The sequence below is a fragment of the Myotis myotis genome, unplaced genomic scaffold, assembly GCF_014108235.1.
Source record: "Myotis myotis isolate mMyoMyo1 unplaced genomic scaffold, mMyoMyo1.p scaffold_m19_p_2, whole genome shotgun sequence".
Lineage (NCBI taxonomy): Eukaryota > Metazoa > Chordata > Mammalia > Chiroptera > Vespertilionidae > Myotis > Myotis myotis.
In genome coordinates, this window is record NW_023416324.1 from 4,020,247 (window position 1) to 4,037,738 (window position 17,492).

General features: G+C 59.2%; 1 protein-coding gene across 8 annotated transcripts in view; it reads left to right on the forward strand.

Moving 5' to 3' along the window:
* Positions 1 to 17,374, forward strand: part of PIK3CD (phosphatidylinositol-4,5-bisphosphate 3-kinase catalytic subunit delta) — a 52,794-nt gene extending 35,420 nt beyond the window's left edge. For 2 of the 8 annotated variants that reach the window (XM_036352775.1, XM_036352774.1), the window contains exons 3-24: positions 3,646 to 3,818; positions 6,421 to 6,649; positions 6,741 to 6,970; positions 7,361 to 7,540; positions 7,887 to 8,036; positions 8,492 to 8,581; positions 9,649 to 9,870; positions 10,336 to 10,432; positions 10,521 to 10,651; positions 11,262 to 11,312; positions 11,395 to 11,562; positions 11,636 to 11,757; positions 11,892 to 12,035; positions 12,168 to 12,267; positions 12,388 to 12,566; positions 12,641 to 12,801; positions 12,903 to 12,981; positions 13,517 to 13,684; positions 14,129 to 14,252; positions 14,358 to 14,503; positions 14,706 to 14,838; positions 15,565 to 17,374. In XM_036352775.1, coding sequence (XP_036208668.1) covers positions 3,678 to 3,818; positions 6,421 to 6,649; positions 6,741 to 6,970; positions 7,361 to 7,540; positions 7,887 to 8,036; positions 8,492 to 8,581; positions 9,649 to 9,870; positions 10,336 to 10,432; positions 10,521 to 10,651; positions 11,262 to 11,312; positions 11,395 to 11,562; positions 11,636 to 11,757; positions 11,892 to 12,035; positions 12,168 to 12,267; positions 12,388 to 12,566; positions 12,641 to 12,801; positions 12,903 to 12,981; positions 13,517 to 13,684; positions 14,129 to 14,252; positions 14,358 to 14,503; positions 14,706 to 14,838; positions 15,565 to 15,702 — 3,183 coding nt within the window. In that variant the 5' untranslated portion in view covers positions 3,646 to 3,677 and the 3' untranslated portion in view covers positions 15,703 to 17,374. Of the gene's footprint in view, positions 1 to 1,663; positions 1,764 to 3,645; positions 3,819 to 6,420; positions 6,650 to 6,740; positions 6,971 to 7,360; positions 7,541 to 7,886; positions 8,037 to 8,491; positions 8,582 to 9,648; positions 9,871 to 10,335; positions 10,433 to 10,520; positions 10,652 to 11,261; positions 11,313 to 11,394; positions 11,563 to 11,635; positions 11,758 to 11,891; positions 12,036 to 12,167; positions 12,268 to 12,387; positions 12,567 to 12,640; positions 12,802 to 12,902; positions 12,982 to 13,516; positions 13,685 to 14,128; positions 14,253 to 14,357; positions 14,504 to 14,705; positions 14,839 to 15,564 lie in introns of those variants that run through there. The other 6 variants (XM_036352776.1, XM_036352781.1, XM_036352777.1 and 3 more) reach the window with 6 other exon arrangements.
* The last annotated feature ends 118 nt before the right edge of the window (positions 17,375 to 17,492 follow it).

A 17,492-nucleotide genomic window follows, 5' to 3' on the forward strand; every position in this document is an offset into this window, starting at 1 on the left:
CGTGTCGGGCATTGGATCATGTGCTGCCCATGCCAGACTGAGTCTTCTCCTGGTAGGAATGAGGTTTTTGTTGTTGTTTTGAATTCTCAACCAGTGATATGCTTTTTATTTATTTTAGAGAGAATAAAGGTGAGAGAGAGAGAGAGAGAATCATTGATGTGAGAGAGAAACATTGAGCAGTTGCCTTCTGTACAGGCCCCAACCAGGGATCAAACCCGCAACCTAGGTATGCGCCCTGACTGGGAATTGAACCCACAACCTTTCGACACGCCAACCACCTGAGCCACCAGGCCAGGGCAGGAATGAGTTTTTACAGCAGAGAACTTCCCTGCATTCCCGCTGGGTGAGTGTAGTGGAAAGCTTCGTTTCCATGTGGGAAGAGGCAGGGGACTGGGCGTGCCTGTGTCTCGGGGCCCCGTCCGTCCCTTTGGTCATGGTTTTAGGAATGAGTGGCCGGAGGTGCTCCTGACTCCCCAAGCTCGGGGAAGCCCATGGAGCATTGTAAGTGGTTCTCCAGCATTCCTGACGAGCCCCAGCATTTTGAATCAAAAGGAAAGCATGCCCTGGCCGTGCGGCCCAGTGGTTGGGCATCGCCTCATGCACTGAAGGGTTGCCGGTTGGATTCCTGGTCAGGGAACATGCCCGGGCTTCAGGCTGCATCCCAGTGGGGGCTTGTCGGGAGCTGCTGATTGATATTTCCCTCTCCCATCAATGTTCCTCTCTCTCTCCCTCTCTAAGAAATCAATAAAAAAAAAAACAACCTTTTTTTTTTTTTTTTTTTTTTTTTAGGTTCTTTCTTAAAAAAAAGAAAAGAAAGCCTTTTGGCCTGGCCATTCTCAGAAAGAGGAACCCAAAGTAGGATGTGGTCTTACAATCAGAGGACGGGGATCTCGGCAGGTTGTGTCCTGGTAGTGGAGGGCGATGTGCACATTGAGCTGCTCAGAGCAGGTCTGCGTCCCACCAAAGGCCGGGCCTGGGCCCCTCTGGCAGAGCCACCAGAATGTCTGTCTCCCACTAAACATTTCCTTTCAACTTTTTCTTTTTCTTTTTTTTTTAAGAGAGAGTCGAAAGGAGGGGGAGAGATAGAGAGAGAAACATTGATGTGAGAGGGACACATCAATGGGTTGCCTCCCACATGTGCCCCAACCTGGGCCAGGGATGAGCCTGCAGCCGAGGTGCATGCCCTTGACCGGAATCGAACCCGGGACCCTTCAGTCCACAGGCTGGTGCTCTATCCACTTGAGCCAAACCCACTAGGGTTCCTTTCAACGATTTTTACAAGTCATTTAAATCTAAAAAGATGTGACTTTAGGTTAGGGAAGTATTCTTCTAAAGAATAAAAATCATAAAACATAAAGGAAAAGGTTGAAAAATTGTCTGCATCCACATTAAGAAATTCTTATCAAAAGAAAAAACCCCTCTATAAACGAAATAAAAAGGTGACTTGGAGATATTTCCAACTCATTTAATGAACAAAAGACTTCAATCTAGAGAAACTCCAGAAGCTCATAAGAAAAGGACAAATAACTCCACAGACACGTGGGCCACGATTGTAAGCAGGCTCTTTGGAGAAGATACACCTTTTATGGAAAGTCAGGGAGATGCAAATTATAATGACGGGAGCATCTGAGGCCCCTCCGGTCGGCAGGAATGAGTAAGCTCGACGATACCGGTGCCGGTGAGGAAGGAAAAGTGTTGCTCTTGCTAGTGGACGTCACCTCTTCACTCTGGTGACGTGAATGCCGTGGCTGTACCTGCCCCAGGTGAGGCCTGTGACCTGGAGGTTCCACTCGGCGTGTGTGCCCCGGGCTGCGCTGTCCGGTGTGGCCACCAGCCGGCCACGCGGAGTTTGTGAGCCCTGAACTCTGAAAGAATGACTCAGGTAGCGGGTTTTTAAGCATTTTATTTAATTTTAATTCATTTAAATGTAAGAATCGGTACTTGAATTCCTTTATTTGAAAACTTTCTGAAGTATCTTTAGAACAATTTGAGTCTGTGAGCTGACTTTTTCACCTGCCAATTGTACGAAATCGACTTAGAGGTGAATATTTCTTTTTTGTGTGTGTGTGACTCCTCACCCGAGGATATCTTTTCATTGGTTTGTAGGGAGAGTAGAAGAGAGAGGGAGAGACAGAGAACAATGTCGATGTGCGAGAAACACATCGATTGGTTGCCTCCTGCAGGCACCCCGACCAGAGCCCTGGCTGGGGAGGAGCCTGCAACCAAGGTACATGCCCTGGACGGGAATCGAACCTGGGACCCTTCAGTCCGCAGGCCGACACTCTATCCACTGAGCCAAACCTACCAGGGCGAGATGAAGATTTCTGATGAAAATCTATTGTCTGAATTGTAGTGTGCACCGCAAGTATAAATTACATAACGGATTTGAAAATAAGAGGGGGAAAAGTAAAATAGCTGCTTAGTAATTTTTCTATCTTGATGACATCAACATGACCATATTTTGGATATACTCGATCAAGTACAATGCATTACTCAATTTAATTTTACCTGTCTTTTAATTACTTTTTTAAATGTGGCTACTGGTAACTTTGACATTACACCTTTCTCACTTTATATTTCTCTCGGACAACACTCATCGGACTCTGACATGCACACAAGGAGATGCGAGCAAGAATATACATTGTAGCCCACCCCCGGCTTGGCTGCTGAGCGGTGACCTATGAGCCAGGAGGTCATGGCTCAGTTCCGGGTCAGGGCGCAGGCCCGGGTTGCAGGCTCAATCCCCAGTGTGGGGTGTGCAGGGGGCAGCCGATCAATGATTCTCTCTCACCATTGATATCTCTCTCTCTCTCTCTCTCCCACTCCCTTCCTCTCTGAAATCAATAAAAACATATTTTAAAAAAGAATAGAAAAAGAATATACATTGTAGCGTTGCTTTTGTAATACCTAGAGTAGAAACAAACCTTGAGGTTCATCCACGAGAGAAGGGGTAAATAACATGTGGTTTATTTACAAAGTCAAATACCACGAGAGTCAAAAGGAATGAACTAGAGCTACATGTATCCGCCAAGTTTTAAAGCATGCAAACACATTAGGAATTGTTTGTGGCTACATATTAGTATCATACAAGTCTAAAACAAAAAAAAACACACAAAAAAAACACAAAAAACATCCACGGGCAGTATTATTAATCAGGATGCAAGTGGTGGCAGCCTGACGCGTTGGGGCACTCGGAGACCTTCGCCTGAGCCTGTAACGTTTTGTCACCGGGGAGTGGGTGTGACTGAGGGGACTGGGATGACTGAGACGTTTCAACAGATTGTTCTACGACCCAAAGCCAGTTTTAAGCCACTTGGTTTCGGGTTAGACCGTCTCAGAGCCGTAGCCTTCGGTGCCCGCCACTTCCCTCCTTTTCCAGTTGGTGGCCGTGGCCGGTCTCCCCCGCCCGTGATCCTGAGAAAAAATGATTTGAAGCTGGTCTGTTGGTGCCTTGAACTTGGGCCACTGCTGAGGGGGACGTGGCTGGAGTGCCCGCTTGTGCTGAGAGGGGGCGGCCGGCTTTGGGGGCCCAGGCTCCATCCTGAGCCTCCCGCGGCCAAAGGTCCTGAATCCTGTTTTCCGAAGGGTCCTCTCGAAGGCCTCCGCGGCGCCTGCGGGCTCACCCTGCCTTCTCTCCCTTTTCAGGACAGCTGGCGTCCGAGAAGTGAGGAAGCAGGATGCCCCCGGGGGTGGACTGCCCCATGGAATTCTGGGCCAACGAGGAGAGCCAGAGCGTGGCGGTGGACTTCCTGCTGCCCACGGGGGTCTACCTGAACTTCCCCGTGTCCCGCAATGCCAACCTCAGCGCCATCAAGAAGGTACCATCTTGACCTTATTGATTGATTTTGTGTGTTCATCCTCACCCGAGGATATGTTTCCATTGATTTTTAGAGAGAGTTGGGGGGTGGGGGGGAGGGAGAAACATGGATGCTTCACATTGACTAGTTGCCTCTTGAACGTGCCCCTACTGGCACCGGCATCCAGCCTGCTACCGAGGTATGTGTCCTTGACGGGAATCGAACCCAGGACCCTTCAGTCCAAGGGCCGAGGCTCTATCCACTGAGGCAGACCAGCTAGGACTTGACCTTGAAACTAGTCCTTAGAGTTTGGAACTTGGAAAGACAGACACCCACACTCACACGCGCAATTTCTCAGGTTTAAGAGCCTCGGATAGGATTGTAAATGGTGTCAGTACCATCCAGGAATTGTTTAGAAACTTGCAGATAGCGTCTGCCTAGCATTCCTAGCTCAGCTGCCCCCTGCATGGTGCCTGTGAGAGCTCAGGCTGCGTTCCCACCTGGCCCTTCATTCTCTTCATGACCTCGCTGGTGTTTCTGGAACCACGCTCCATCCACGGCCACGTAAGGCTTTTGCTGGTCTTTTGTCTTTAGGGCTGTGGTCCTAGTAACACATCTTTGAAAATCATTCTTTGGGGGTTTTTGTTGAATAATTTTCAGGGTAAATGATGAGTCAGAACATTAGACATCTGGATGGTATTTGGTAGTGACTGGCTTGTTCCACTTACAAAGTGGGAAATGTAATGTGTCATGCTACAGGGCAAGACCTTAACTGAGGATTCTAAAAGCAATACTTGGGAGCAGAAAAAAAAAGGAGAGAAGCAATGGTGCAATGGACCATCCTTGAGATGTTTTTTTATGTTTTTGTTTTTAATCTTCCCTTCCTGGGAGATTTCTTTAAATACAAAATTTCTTTTTTTCTATTTCAGAAGTAATATTGCACCATTGCTTCCTGTTCACGTGCAGCGTGTAGTCCTTGGGTGAGGAGTAACAAAAAAATAAACAATAAACATATGAATGATATAAATCAGGGTTCTGCAAACCACTAGGTTACTGGCAGACAGCCACGCCCATTCATTTACATAGAGTTCAGGGACGCCTTCGCCTTACAAGGCAGAGTTGGTAGTTGCAGCGATTACTGTATGGCCGCCAGCAGCGCCTAGAATATTTACTGTCTGGCCTGTGGCATAAATAACCACATGAAGAAATGGCAGTGGAATTGGGCTGTGAGGTGAGACTGCTGGGACCCACGTGTTTTATGGTCACAGTGTTGGAATTTGAATTAACATGCATGTATCGCTCTGAAAGCAAAAAGTAAGATTAACCTTAAAGTAATATTTACCTAAAGTTAACAAAATGGAAAAGATGTTACATTTTAACTCTGAAAGGATATAAAAGTTTTTAATCAGAATTTATCACAACAAACAATCCTGTACTGTATATAAAAAAGAAACCAGGGCACAGCCGAAGGGTTATCATATGTTTATTATTTAGTTTTTGTTACTCCTCACCCAAGGATATTTTTCCCATTCGTTTTTAGAGAGCATAGAAGAGAAGGCGGGAAGGAGGAAGGGGGAGAGAGAGAGAGAAACATCCATTGGTTGCCTCCTGCACGCGCCCGACCAGGGCCAGGGATAGGGATCGAACCTGCAACCCAGGTAGTGCCCTGGCCCGGGAATCGAACCTGTGACCCTTCGGTGCGTGGATCGATGCTCTACCCAGAGCACACCTGCCAGGGCACTATGTTCATTGTCATTTTTGTGAACTGGGTTTGAATTCCATCTGCTTGACCTACAGATTCCATTTTCCCTCTTCCTGATGCCTCTTGGAGTGCTCTGTTGCCCAGGAGCCCCTGGATTCTGGGTCCCGCCCCTGTGTGATCCCTTTGGGTTCATGGCCACAATTACCCATCCCTCATGGGGGAAACTGAGGCTGGTTTCTCCGTTTTTGTCTTCCCCGGGACTCAGTGGTGAACACCTTTGCACTAAACCCTGACTGTGAGAAGGCTCCCCAGCAATCCCTGGGACACCTGGCCCGGAGGGCACACCGCCCACAGAGGGGTTCATGCTCCCCCCCCACCCCCCAGTGCCTTACACTTTCCTGAATTGTTTGCCAGCATTTACAAGTCGGGGTGATGAGCCCCAGAACGATTAACGGGGGGTGCCTGGAGGTCATGTCCGGGGATGTAAGAGCGCCCAGAGGAGTGGTGGCGGGGATTCCCGGTGACCCCGTGGTCAGTGCTCCGGGGTCTGGAGAGGGTGGCGGTCTTGGGATCTTGCCATTGTCTTTTTATTTAATTTTCATTTTAAAATATATTTTTATTCATTTCGGAGAGGAAAGGAGGGAGAGAGAGATAGAAACATCAGTGATGAGAAAGAATCATTGATCGGCTGCCTCCTGCACGCCCCCTACTGGGGATCGAGCCCGCGACCCGCACACATGCCCTGACCGGGAATCGAACCGTGACCTCCTGGTTCCCAGGTCAACGCTCAACCGCTGAGCCACGCCGGCCGGGCGCCCTTGCCTTCTTGCAAGGGACACCCCGACTGAGATCAGCCTCCACCCTGGGGCCCCGCCCGCCTCGGCCGGAGGGCTGGCCCTGACCGCTGACCGTCCCTCCCAGGCGCTGTGGCACCGAGCCCAGTACGAGCCGCTCTTCCACATGCTCAGCGACCCCGAGGCCTACGTGTTCACCTGCGTCAACCAGACGGCGGAGCAGCAGGAGCTGGAGGACGAGCAGCGGCGGCTGTGCGACATCCAGCCCTTCCTGCCTGTCCTGCGCCTGGTGGCCCGCGAGGGCGACAGGGTCAAGAAGCTCATCAACTCGCAGATCAGCCTCCTCATTGGCAAAGGTACCCGGGCCAGGGGCCGCCCCGTGCTGCCGGCTGCCTGCCCCCGGGCCCGGCCCCGGCCCCTGCTGACCCGGGCTCCCCCCTGCCTCAGGCCTGCACGAGTTTGATTCTTTGCGGGACCCGGAGGTGAATGACTTTCGAGTCAAGATGCGCCAGTTCTGTGAGGAGGCGGCCGCGCGGCGGCAGCAGCTGGGCTGGGAGGCCTGGCTGCAGTACAGCTTCCCCCTGCAGCTGGAGCCCTCGGCGCGGACCTGGGGTGCCGGCACCCTGCGGGTCCCCAACCGGGCCCTCCTGGTCAACGTCAAGTTCGAGGGCAGTGAGGTGAGGGGTGGCCCCACTGGTGCTGCATCCGGGCCGCTGTGTCCGTGGGGGACGCTGTCCCTGTGAGCCTCCCCAGCCCCCCACATTCCCTCTCCTCTCTGTAGGGTCAGATACTGGGTATTTGTGGGGTATCCACGCATGCCCGGGGCTCGGCCGAACATCCCCCCAGGCAGTTCGACAAGACAGAACGGCCACGTGGCCTTCGTCCTTGGTCTGTCTGTTCATTCAACGCGTATTTCCTGGCAGTTGGCCATGTGCCTCCATCAGACCCTGCTCTATGGAGCTTACATTTGAGGGGCGGGGAGGGCAAATGGGCAACCCCACGCCTGTGCCCCAGGGCCCTGTGGTCCCTTCACAGGGCGGAGGGCTGACCCCTCCCCCTCCCCCTAGGAGAGCTTCACCTTCCAGGTGTCCACCAAGGACGTGCCCCTGGCGCTGATGGCCTGCGCCCTGCGGAAGAAGGCCACGGTGTTCCGGCAGCCCCTGGTGGAGCAGCCCGAGGACTACACGCTGCAGGTGAACGGGAAGCAGGAGTACCTGTACGGCAGCTACCCGCTCTGCCAGTTCCAGGTGAGCCGAGGCCTGGGCTCCTGGTCCCGCGCCTGGGCAGAGGCGTGGACAGAGGCCTGGGCAGAGGCCTGGGGGGTGGGGGAGCTGGTGCTTGGGCCCTCTTTGAGCTGGATGAGCCAGGCCTTTGGGGGTCACAGCGAGAGTGTCCCCTTGCTGGGCTGACCCTCCCTGTGAACACAGGAAGGCTCTGTCTTCGGGAGGTGGGCGGGCGCAGGAAGAGGCTGCGGGAGAGGCTGGAAGGGCTGGGATGGGCAGTGGTCGGCGTGAGAAGGTCCCGGGTAGCCAGTTGTCCAGGGAGCGGCTAGACCTGCTCGCCGGCCGCTCACTCTGCCCCGTCCCATCGCAGTACATCTGCAGCTGCCTGCACAGCGGGCTGACCCCCCACCTGACCATGGTCCACTCCTCCTCCATCCTCGCCATGCGGGACGAGCAGAGCAACCCGGCCCCCCAGGTCCAAAAATCGCGCACCAAGCCGCCCCCCATTCCCATGAAGAAGGTGAGCTGGGCCCGCCACTTGCTTCCCCTTTTCCCCTCCCCCCTTCCCCACCTCCCCCCACGGGGTGTCCAGCCCTGGGCCTATCGGGAGCACCCCCGGCTGGCAGAGGAGCCAGGGGCCCTCATCTCTTACGCCCCTTGCTGGCCAGTGTTGAGTTGGGGCTTTGAGCTTGGGCAGCCAACGCGACCCTGTGCCGGGTGGTTCCTGGGGCAGCCGCCAGGCCTGGCTCCGGGCTGCCCTCCTGGCGCTGCCCCTGCTTCCTGCCCGGGAGGCAGAGCTCCGTGCCTGCAGAGCTCAGGGTGCTGGGCCCCTGGCTGCCTACACGGCAGGTTTTCTGGTTAAGGATGGAGGTGGGATAGGTGCCTGGGCCTCACCTCAATCCTGCAACACTTGCCCCCCCCCCATGGCCCCCAAGCCTCTGGACCCTCCTCTGAGGCCCCGCTTCCCCTCCCCAGCCCTCCTCCGTGTCCCTGTGGGCCCTGGAGCAGCCCTTCTGCGTGGAGCTGATCCAGGGCAGCAAAGTGAACGCCGACGAGCGGATGAAGGTAGGGGCTCCTGGGCTGCGGTGGGGGGCGGAGGGGAGCGGGTGTTTTTTGCACAAACAAGGTGGCTGTGGCCTGGAGGGGCGGCGGAGGAAGAGGGGGGGTCACATGAAAGCCACCTGACCACATTACCCAGCATCCCGGCCCAGGGTGGTTGTGAGCTGCTTCAAAACAGGAAGGGGGGAGGGGAGCAGGCCGTGGCCAGAGGCCGATTCGGAGAAACTGGGCCCCGCGAGTTCTGGGTACTTGGCTTTGGTGGAGGCTGTGGGGCCAGGCCCAGCCCCGGGATGTGGAAACCGCAGCTGGGGAGGTGGCAGGCGTTGGAAGGGGAGCCACTCCAGCTGGGCTGGGCCTTTTGGGGCTCCCAGGGGGGATGGGAGGGGGTGGGGTGTACAACGCCCGCCTGGACCCTGGGGCCAGGCCCCCACACCAGCTCCTTGTCCTCCTCGTCCTCCGGACAGCCTGCTATGCAGGCTTTATTGTCCCATTTGCAGAATGTGGAACCCGGGTCCCCAGAGGGTGGGTCTCTTTGGGGAGCACTTTTTGGGGTGATTTCATAAGCAGGCAGGCCTGGGTCCCCCTGGCGAAATTGTGGAGGTTGGATGCAGGCAGCTTTCTGCCACAGCAGAGCTGGAGGAGGCAGGCGTTCATGAGGCGTTCAACCCTTCCCCGGCCTCGGCGGGCCTCCTTCCCCAGCCTCAGGCCGCCTTCCCCAGCCTCGGCCGCCTTCCCCAGCCTCGGGCCTCCTTCCCCAGCCGCAGGGGCTCCTGGGACTTAGCCCCGGAGGGAGCCCTCAGGTGTTAGAGCTCAAGGTCCCTGGAGTTCCCGAGTCCAGCTGGGGAAACTGAGGCCAGAGCAGGAAGCAACATGATCTGGGGTCCCACAGTCACTGGGAGCTGAGACCAGTCCCCCATGCACAGCCCACGGCACCCTTCCCTTCACCGCACCCCCCCCCCCCCTCAGACCCATGAGGACACCTTGGGAGGAGGTCTGGCCTGAGGCGGGTGGGAGAACCTGGGTGGGGAGAGGGGCCGGGCCTGTGCCACCTGCCACCTCTCCCCACCTCCCAGCTGGTGGTGCAGGCCGGGCTCTTCCACGGCAACGAGACGCTGTGCAAGACGGTGTCCAGCTCGGAGGTGAGCGTGTGCTCGGAGCCCGTGTGGAAGCAGCGCCTGGAGTTCGACATCAACGTGTGCGACCTGCCGCGCATGGCCCGGCTCTGCTTCGCGCTGTACGCCGTCATCGAGAAGGCCAAGAAGGCTCGCTCCACCAAGAAGAAGTCCAAGAAGGCGGTGGGTGGGGCGCCCGGGAGGCCGGGCCCTGTCCGTCCTGCACCCCGAGTCACCCAGCCTGGGGACCCGCCTCCCCAGCCTCCCACCCTGGCCACTGCCCCTGGCGCCAGGGGTCTGGGTCCCGGGCTTGCCAGCAGGTGACGCAGAACGGCGGGGCCTCTGGTCCTGCGGGAGCCCGGAGGCCCCGGCCCGGGGGGAAGGACGCGGAGCGGGCGGCCGGCTCAGCCAGGCGGGGGCGGTGGTTGGGCTCTTGAGTCACGGCCCCAGGAGGCGACTGGCCGCTGAGCCGTGCTGACTCCCCGCCGCTGAGCCGGGCCAGCTTTCCGGGGCTGATGTGGCGCGTTTAGGGGTTCCTCCGGCAGCTGGGAGTGGGGAGCAGAAGGGAGCCACCCTCACAGGGAGTCTGAGTGCAGGGACCTGGCCGGCGAGGGAGGCCGCCGGGCCTGAGCCGCCCCCTCTCCGCAGGACTGCCCCATCGCCTGGGCCAACCTCACCCTGTTCGACTACAAGGACCAGCTCAAGACGGGCGAGCGCTGCCTGTACATGTGGCCCTCCGTCCCAGGTTGGCCCAGGCCAGGCAGGGGGAGGCGTGTGTGGGGTTGCCCCGATGGGGGTGTTCCCCATGTAACTCCTCCTGTCCCCGTGTCCAGACGAGAAAGGGGAGCTGCTGAACCCCACAGGAACCGTGTGCAGCAACCCCAACACCGAGAGTGCTGCCGCCCTGGTCATCTGTCTCCCCGAGGTGGCGCCCCACCCCGTGTACTACCCCGCCCTGGACAAGGTCAGTGGGGGCCTGGCCGCCTGGGGTCCGGACCTGCCCTGCAGAGGCTGTGGGCTGTTAGGTGGCCTCCCTGACTGCTCTGGGACGCCCCGGGCATGGTCCCTGCGCCCTCAACAGTGTTTCTCAAGGGGCCACTCTGCCCCAGGGAGAGCCAAAGACAGTCTTTTTAAAAAAGTTTTTATTTTTTAATATATTTTTATTGATTTCAGAGAGAAGGAGATAGAAACATCAATGGTGAGAGAGAATCATTGGTCAGCTGCCTCCTGCACCTCCGGCACTGGGGGAGCCCGCAACCCGGGCATATGCTCTTGACCGGAATCGAATCCAGGACCGTTCAGTCCACAGCTGATGTTCTCATCATTGAGCCAAACCGGCTAGGGCTCGCCGTGTAACTCCTCCTGTGTGACGTTCAGTGTCCCAACCAGTGGGAGAGAGGCCCCTGGCTTCTGGTGGGTGGAGGCCAGGGCTGCTGCTAACCTCCCTCCAGCGCACAGGACAGTCCCCACCTGGGGAGTCATGGCCCACAGGTCAGCAGTGCTGTCACCTGCCCTGGGCCCTGCGGGCTGGCCGGGCCCCGGGCCACCGCTGAGAGCAGGGCCATTTGTTGCAGATCCTGGAGCTGGGGCGGCACGGGGAGCACGGGCGCGCCACGGAGGAGGAGGTGAGCGGGGCCGCGGGCGGTGGGGTGCGGGGCCGGGCACCGAGCGGGCGTGGCCAGCTGCAGCCTCCCCCCCGCCCCGCAGCAGCTGCAGCTCCGGGAGATCCTGGAACGGCGCGGGTCCGGGGAGCTGTACGAGCACGAGAAGGACCTGGTGTGGAAGATGCGCCACGAGGTGCAGGAGCGCTGGCCCGAGGCGCTGGCCCGGCTGCTGCTGGTCACCAAGTGGAACAGGCACGAGGACGTGGCCCAGGTGGGCGCAGGGGAGGCTGGAGGGGGGAGGCGGCCTGGAGCGGCACGGCCCCGCTGACCGCCCGCCCCCCCAGATGCTCTACCTGCTCTGCTCCTGGCCGGAGCTGCCCGTCCTGAGCGCCCTGGAGCTGCTGGACTCCAGCTTCCCCGACCGCCACGTGGGCTCCTTCGCCATCAAGTCCCTGCGAAAGCTGACGTGAGTCCCCCCGGCTCCGGTCCCCCCTCCCCCCGCCCCCCGGGAGGGTGGGGACTGACCCTCCCTGGGGCCTGCAGACCCCAGTCCCGCCCGAGCCACGGAGCCCCAGGCCCAGCGGCCTCGCTTCCCTGCAGGGACGACGAGCTGTTCCAGTACCTGCTGCAGCTGGTGCAGGTGCTCAAGTACGAGTCCTACCTGGACTGCGAGCTGACGAAATTCCTGCTGGACCGGGCGCTGGCCAACCGCAAGATCGGCCACTTCCTCTTCTGGCACCTCCGGTAGCTGGAAGGCCACGGGGAGGAGGGCCTCCTGCCTGCTGGCCTCGCGTGGCCGCGGCCTGGGTGTCCTGACGGGCTGGGAGGGCTGTGTGGCCCTGCCCGGGGAGGCTGAGCCCCTTCTCCCCCCTGCAGCTCCGAGATGCACGTGCCCTCGGTGGCCCTACGCTTCGGCCTCATCATGGAGGCCTACTGCAGGGGCAGCACCCACCACATGAAGGTGCTGATGAAGCAGGTGAGGCCGGGCTCCGCTCTTGGGCAGGGTCAGCCAGGCCCCTTTGGCATCACCGGGGCGGCCCGCGGCTCCGGGCCTGCTCCTCCGGCCTGCTCACGCCGCCCTCCCTTCTCCGGCCAGGGGGAGGCGCTGAGCAAGCTGAAGGCCCTGAACGACTTTGTCAAAGTGAGCTCCCAGAAGAGCCCCAAGCCGCAGACCAAGGAGCTGATGCACCTGTGCATGCGCCAGGAGACCTACCTGGAGGCCCTGTCCCACCTGCAGTCCCCGCTGGACCCCAGGATCCTGCTGGCGGAAGTCTGGTGAGCCCCAGCGCAGGCCTCCCCCCGCCCCCCCAGGGCTCTCGAGGGGCCCTGCTGACCGCCCTCTCCCGCAGTGTGGAGCAGTGCACCTTCATGGATTCCAAGATGAAGCCGCTGTGGGTCATGTACAGCAACGAGGAGGCGGGCGGCGACGGCAGCGTGGGCATCATCTTTAAGAACGGGGACGGTGAGCGGCCGGGCCTCCCCACCTGCACTGCCCCGGGGTCCCTGGAGGGTGAGCCGAGCAGAAGTCCGGGAACGCTGGGGCCTAGGCATGGCTGGGAGTGCGGAACCCTCCAGAAACTCATGCTTCTTCTCCCGGGGCCGGCGGCACAGACCTCCGCCAGGACATGCTGACGCTGCAGATGATCCAGCTCATGGACATCCTGTGGAAGCAGGAGGGGCTGGACCTGAGGTGAGGAGCCCCCTCATCCGTCTGTGCCTGCGCCAGGCTGGGGCCCTGTCCCTTTGGAGGGGTTCCCTGTCAGCGCTGACATAACCGCCTCCGGAGAAATGGCTGTTCTGAGAAGATCGGGACCAGTTTCAACTTGGGCCAGAGGGGTGATAGGGCCACAGGCTGAGGGTGGAGAAGGCCGGCCTGGCGCTCAGCCTCCGTCTCGCCGGCGCTGGCTACTGGGTGGCCGTGTACGTGCTGTGCCCGCACATCCCTGGCTTCTTGCCCACCCGCCTCCCGGCCCCGTGCCTTCCTCTCTGAGCAAAGGAGCTCAGCCGGGTGCCGACGGCCTGCATCTTGTTGCTGTGCCGACCCATCCAGCAGCCCTCCCCGGGCCCAGGAGTCGTGGGCTCCTCCCAGCTGCTGCTGCTTCGCCTCATTTCCAACCACTCGAGGAGCATCTCCTGTGCCTGTTTTGGTTGTGGTGAGCTCCTCGGTGGTCAGGCCGCCCCGGGACCGCCCTTGACCATTGCCCGCCCTCCTCCCGCCCGGCTAGGATGACCCCCTACGGCTGCCTCTCCACCGGGGACCGCACGGGCCTCATCGAGGTGGTGCTTCGCTCGGACACCATCGCCAACATCCAGCTCAACAAGAGCAACATGGCAGCCACGGCCGCTTTCAACAAGGACGCCCTGCTCAACTGGCTCAAGTCCAAGAACCCTGGGTAGGTCTCAGGCCGGGGGGACCAGTGTCCTCTCCTCCCCGGGAGGCGAGGTTCCGGAGGCAAAGGTGAAGGGACAGGCCTGTGACGTCTCCGTGGCGTTCGGCTCAGCCAGGGACCGTCCGGGTCTGTGTTGGGGTAGGGGGGGTCTCCGTGCCCCCATGTATCAGTTACCCATTGCTGTGTAACAACCACCCTCAACTTGGGGATGCAGAACAGCCTTCATTGATTGTGGGCTCAGAAAGCTGCCACTTGACCTGGCTCAGCCGAATGGCTCCGCCGGGACCACTCCTGCAGCTGCTGCCATCGGGGTGCTCGCTGGGCCTGGAGGGTGGCATGTCTGGGCCCCGGTGCCACCTCCTGCCTCGCTCCTCACTGCAGCAGGGAAGACTCGGGAGCTGCAGGGCTAGGCCGTGGTTTCCAATCTCCCCTCCTCCTCCTCCCCAGGGAGGCCCTGGACAGGGCCATCGAGGAGTTCACCCTCTCCTGCGCTGGCTACTGTGTGGCCACGTACGTGCTGGGCATCGGCGACCGGCACAGCGACAACATCATGATCCGCGAGAACGGGCAGGTAGGGGCAGCGGGGGGCTGACCTGTGGGCAGCACCCGCCTTCTGGCCCCTGCCCCGGCCTTTCTGGCTCCTTCTCAGCCTGTGCCCTTCCCTTCCGCCCCTCAGCTGTTCCACATTGATTTTGGCCACTTTCTGGGGAATTTCAAGACCAAGTTTGGAATCAACCGTGAGCGAGTCCCATTCATCCTCACCTATGACTTTGTCCATGTGATTCAGCAGGGGAAGACTAACAACAGTGAGAAGTTTGAAAGGTGAGGGTGCCTCAGACACCCCCACCCCCAAATGCCCGTGGGCCCCAGACAGGGTGCGAGAGGGGCTCTCTGCCCACCCCTGGAGGGTCCTGTAGGCGGAGCCAGGCTGGGGGTGGGGACTGCGTCTGGGGCTGTTTCCAGGCAACGGGTCTGGGTGGGAGTCGCCAGGAGGACCCAGGGCCGCCTCCCGCCTCCCGCGCAGGTTCCGTGGCTACTGCGAGAGAGCCTACACCATCCTGAGGCGCCACGGGCTGCTCTTCCTCCACCTCTTCGCCCTGATGCGGGCGGCAGGCCTGCCAGAGCTCAGCTGCTCCAAAGACATCCAGTATCTCAAGGTAAAGGCCAGGGCAGGCCGCCGGCCAGGCGACAGCAGTGCCCCACGCCCCAGGCCTGTCTCCCCGCAGTGTGACCCAGGGACCGGCCATGAGAGCGGTGGGCCCCGCGGGGCCCTCCTGATTGTGTTTCTCAGCAGCGGGTCTGGTGGATGCGGCGGAGGGAGCCGGGCCCTGTTGCCAGTGGGCATCTTGTTTTGAGGCTGGGTTTGGGCAGTGGTTCTCAACCTTCCTAATGCCGCGACTCTTGAATACAGTTCCTCATGTTGTGGTGACCCCAACCATAACATTATTTTCGTTGCTACTTCATAACTGTAATTTTGCTACTGTTATGAATCGTCATGTAAATATCTGATATGCAGGATGTATTTCCATTGTTACAAATTGAACATAATTAAAGCATAGTGATTAATCACAAAAACAATATGTAATTACATATGTGTTTTCCGATGGTCTTAGGCGACCCCTGTGAAAGGGTCATTCGACCCCTAAAGGGGTCACGACCCACAGGTTGAGAACCACTGGTCTAGGGGCCTGTCTAGTTTGGGATCAGCATAAAGAGCTCTTCCCAAGGGAGATGCTGGGGGCCACCCCCTCACTCTCTTCACACAGATCTCCTTGGAGGGAGCTGGAGATACCCAGAGAGGGGAGGCAGGGGAGGCAGGGGAGGCAGGAGGGGGGGGCCTCGCTGAGCAGGCCCAGGCTCAGCGCTCCGCGGTTCTGCCTCAGGACTCGCTGGCGCTGGGGAAAACGGAGGAGGAGGCGCTGAAGCACTTCCGGGTGAAGTTCAACGAGGCGCTGCGGGAGAGCTGGAAGACCAAAGTGAACTGGCTGGCCCACAACGTGTCCAAAGACAACCGGCAATAGCAGCCCGTCCGCTCGCTACCCCGCCGGCCCGGCCCGGGCAGGAGCGAGCCACGCGTCCTGGGAGCCGGCACCGTTGGCCGCCCGGGCCTGGGAGCCTGAACTGCCCGGTGGGCACGAACTCACTGCCTTTGTTTACACTGGTTATTTATTAATGACTTGAAATGTTTCAGGAACTAAACAGCCATAGCGGACGTGCACCCTTGTGCAGGGGAGGGCGCCGTCCTGCAGCCGGCCGGAGCCCTGGGCTCTGATGAGAAGACACTGTGAGGCAGCACCTGGAGGTGGCACCTTGTGGGGGACCGCACCCCGTCTTCCAGCTGGCGGGCCTGGACCCAGCAGACTCACCCCCCGGGAGCTGCCTTCTCCCACGGCTGCCGGGCGGCACGGGTTCTGGAGCCCGAGTTACCTGGTGCCTGCTGCTGGCCAGGGCGCCCAGCCGCCCGCTCGCCCCTCCACCTCGTGCTCTCCGTCGCCTGATCCTTGGCAGCTCCCCGAGGAAGCCTGGTACCCCTAGATTCAGGGATGCTTGCTTTCCACTTTTAAAGTGACTCTTGGGTACGGGAATCCTCTCATCTCTGCTGTAAAGTGGTTTTGTTTGCGGGTAAGAAAACAATAGCCAAACTACTCACTGACCCTCTGAGGGAGGGAACCTCAGCCCCATAAAGTATAATATATGCTGGTCCAGGCGCATTAAACAAGCTCGATTAGCTCATTCTGGTGGTGGATCAAGGGAAAGCAGGTCAGAGGACGTCGTGCCGTTCCCTGCGAGCTTCCTAAAGCAGGCTTCAGGGAAGGACGGGTCTCTTCCGGAATCTCACCTTTGAGAACCTGCCGAGCAGTCAGGTCCCTGCGGTGAGTTAGGGGTGTGGTGGGCCTTTCCGTGAGGTCTTCGTAGCCTGAGGCAGGCCGGAACCCAGGCCTCCAGGAGCCGGCAGCCACCCTAGCGAGCTAGCAGCAGGCTGCACTGCGGATCCCGCCGAGGCCTTGCAAGGCTCAGCAGAGCCCGAGGTCGCTGCCTCTCCCCAGCCCAGGAGCAGTCCGTGCCCACGGACACCACCAGCCACACTGCTCCCAGCAGGTGCTGCCTCTCAGACCCCCGGCCGCTCCGGACCGAGGAGAAGCCGCGGGTCTGTATTTAGGTGAAGGAGCAGCGTGCTCCCTGGTGTGGGCAGCTCACTGTGCACAGCAGCTTCTGGCCGGGCGCGCGGCCTGTGCGCCTGTGAGGAGAATAGTACCTATTTTTTTAAACGCTTTTGTGTTCTGTGGGGGGAAGTGATCAGCATGACGGTGCAGCTGAGGAGCAGCATGTGAGCCCTCGGAGGAGAGGTACAAGCAGCTGAAGAAATAAAAGCCTTTTCGTGGCATGTTGTTGGCGCGGAGAGGAACCGGGGTGCAGGAAAGACCACAGCTCGCCTGCTGGAGTTAGAACCAGAGCTTTATTGTAGTGCAGACACTTCCGACCTCTTTTCAACGTACACGCGGCTAAGACAGCCAGGACGGCTTATCTCCGCTGGCGTCTGTCCACGGCCTAAGAGCAGCTACAGTGACAGCACATGGAGGGACGGCCACAGACACACAACACAGTGTCCTCGAAACTAGCAGTTAGGGTCACAGAACAGTATTCAAAATTACGCCCCCCACCCCACCCCCGTTTTAGAAATCTGAAGTTTTACACGTAAATTAAGAACAAAGTGCTGTGGGTTTACTCATGCCTTTTGCCCCCTTTCCTTTCTCCGCCAAGCACAGCAGCGGGCCCCACACTCCTGGGAGCGGGTGGGCTCTGGGAGGAG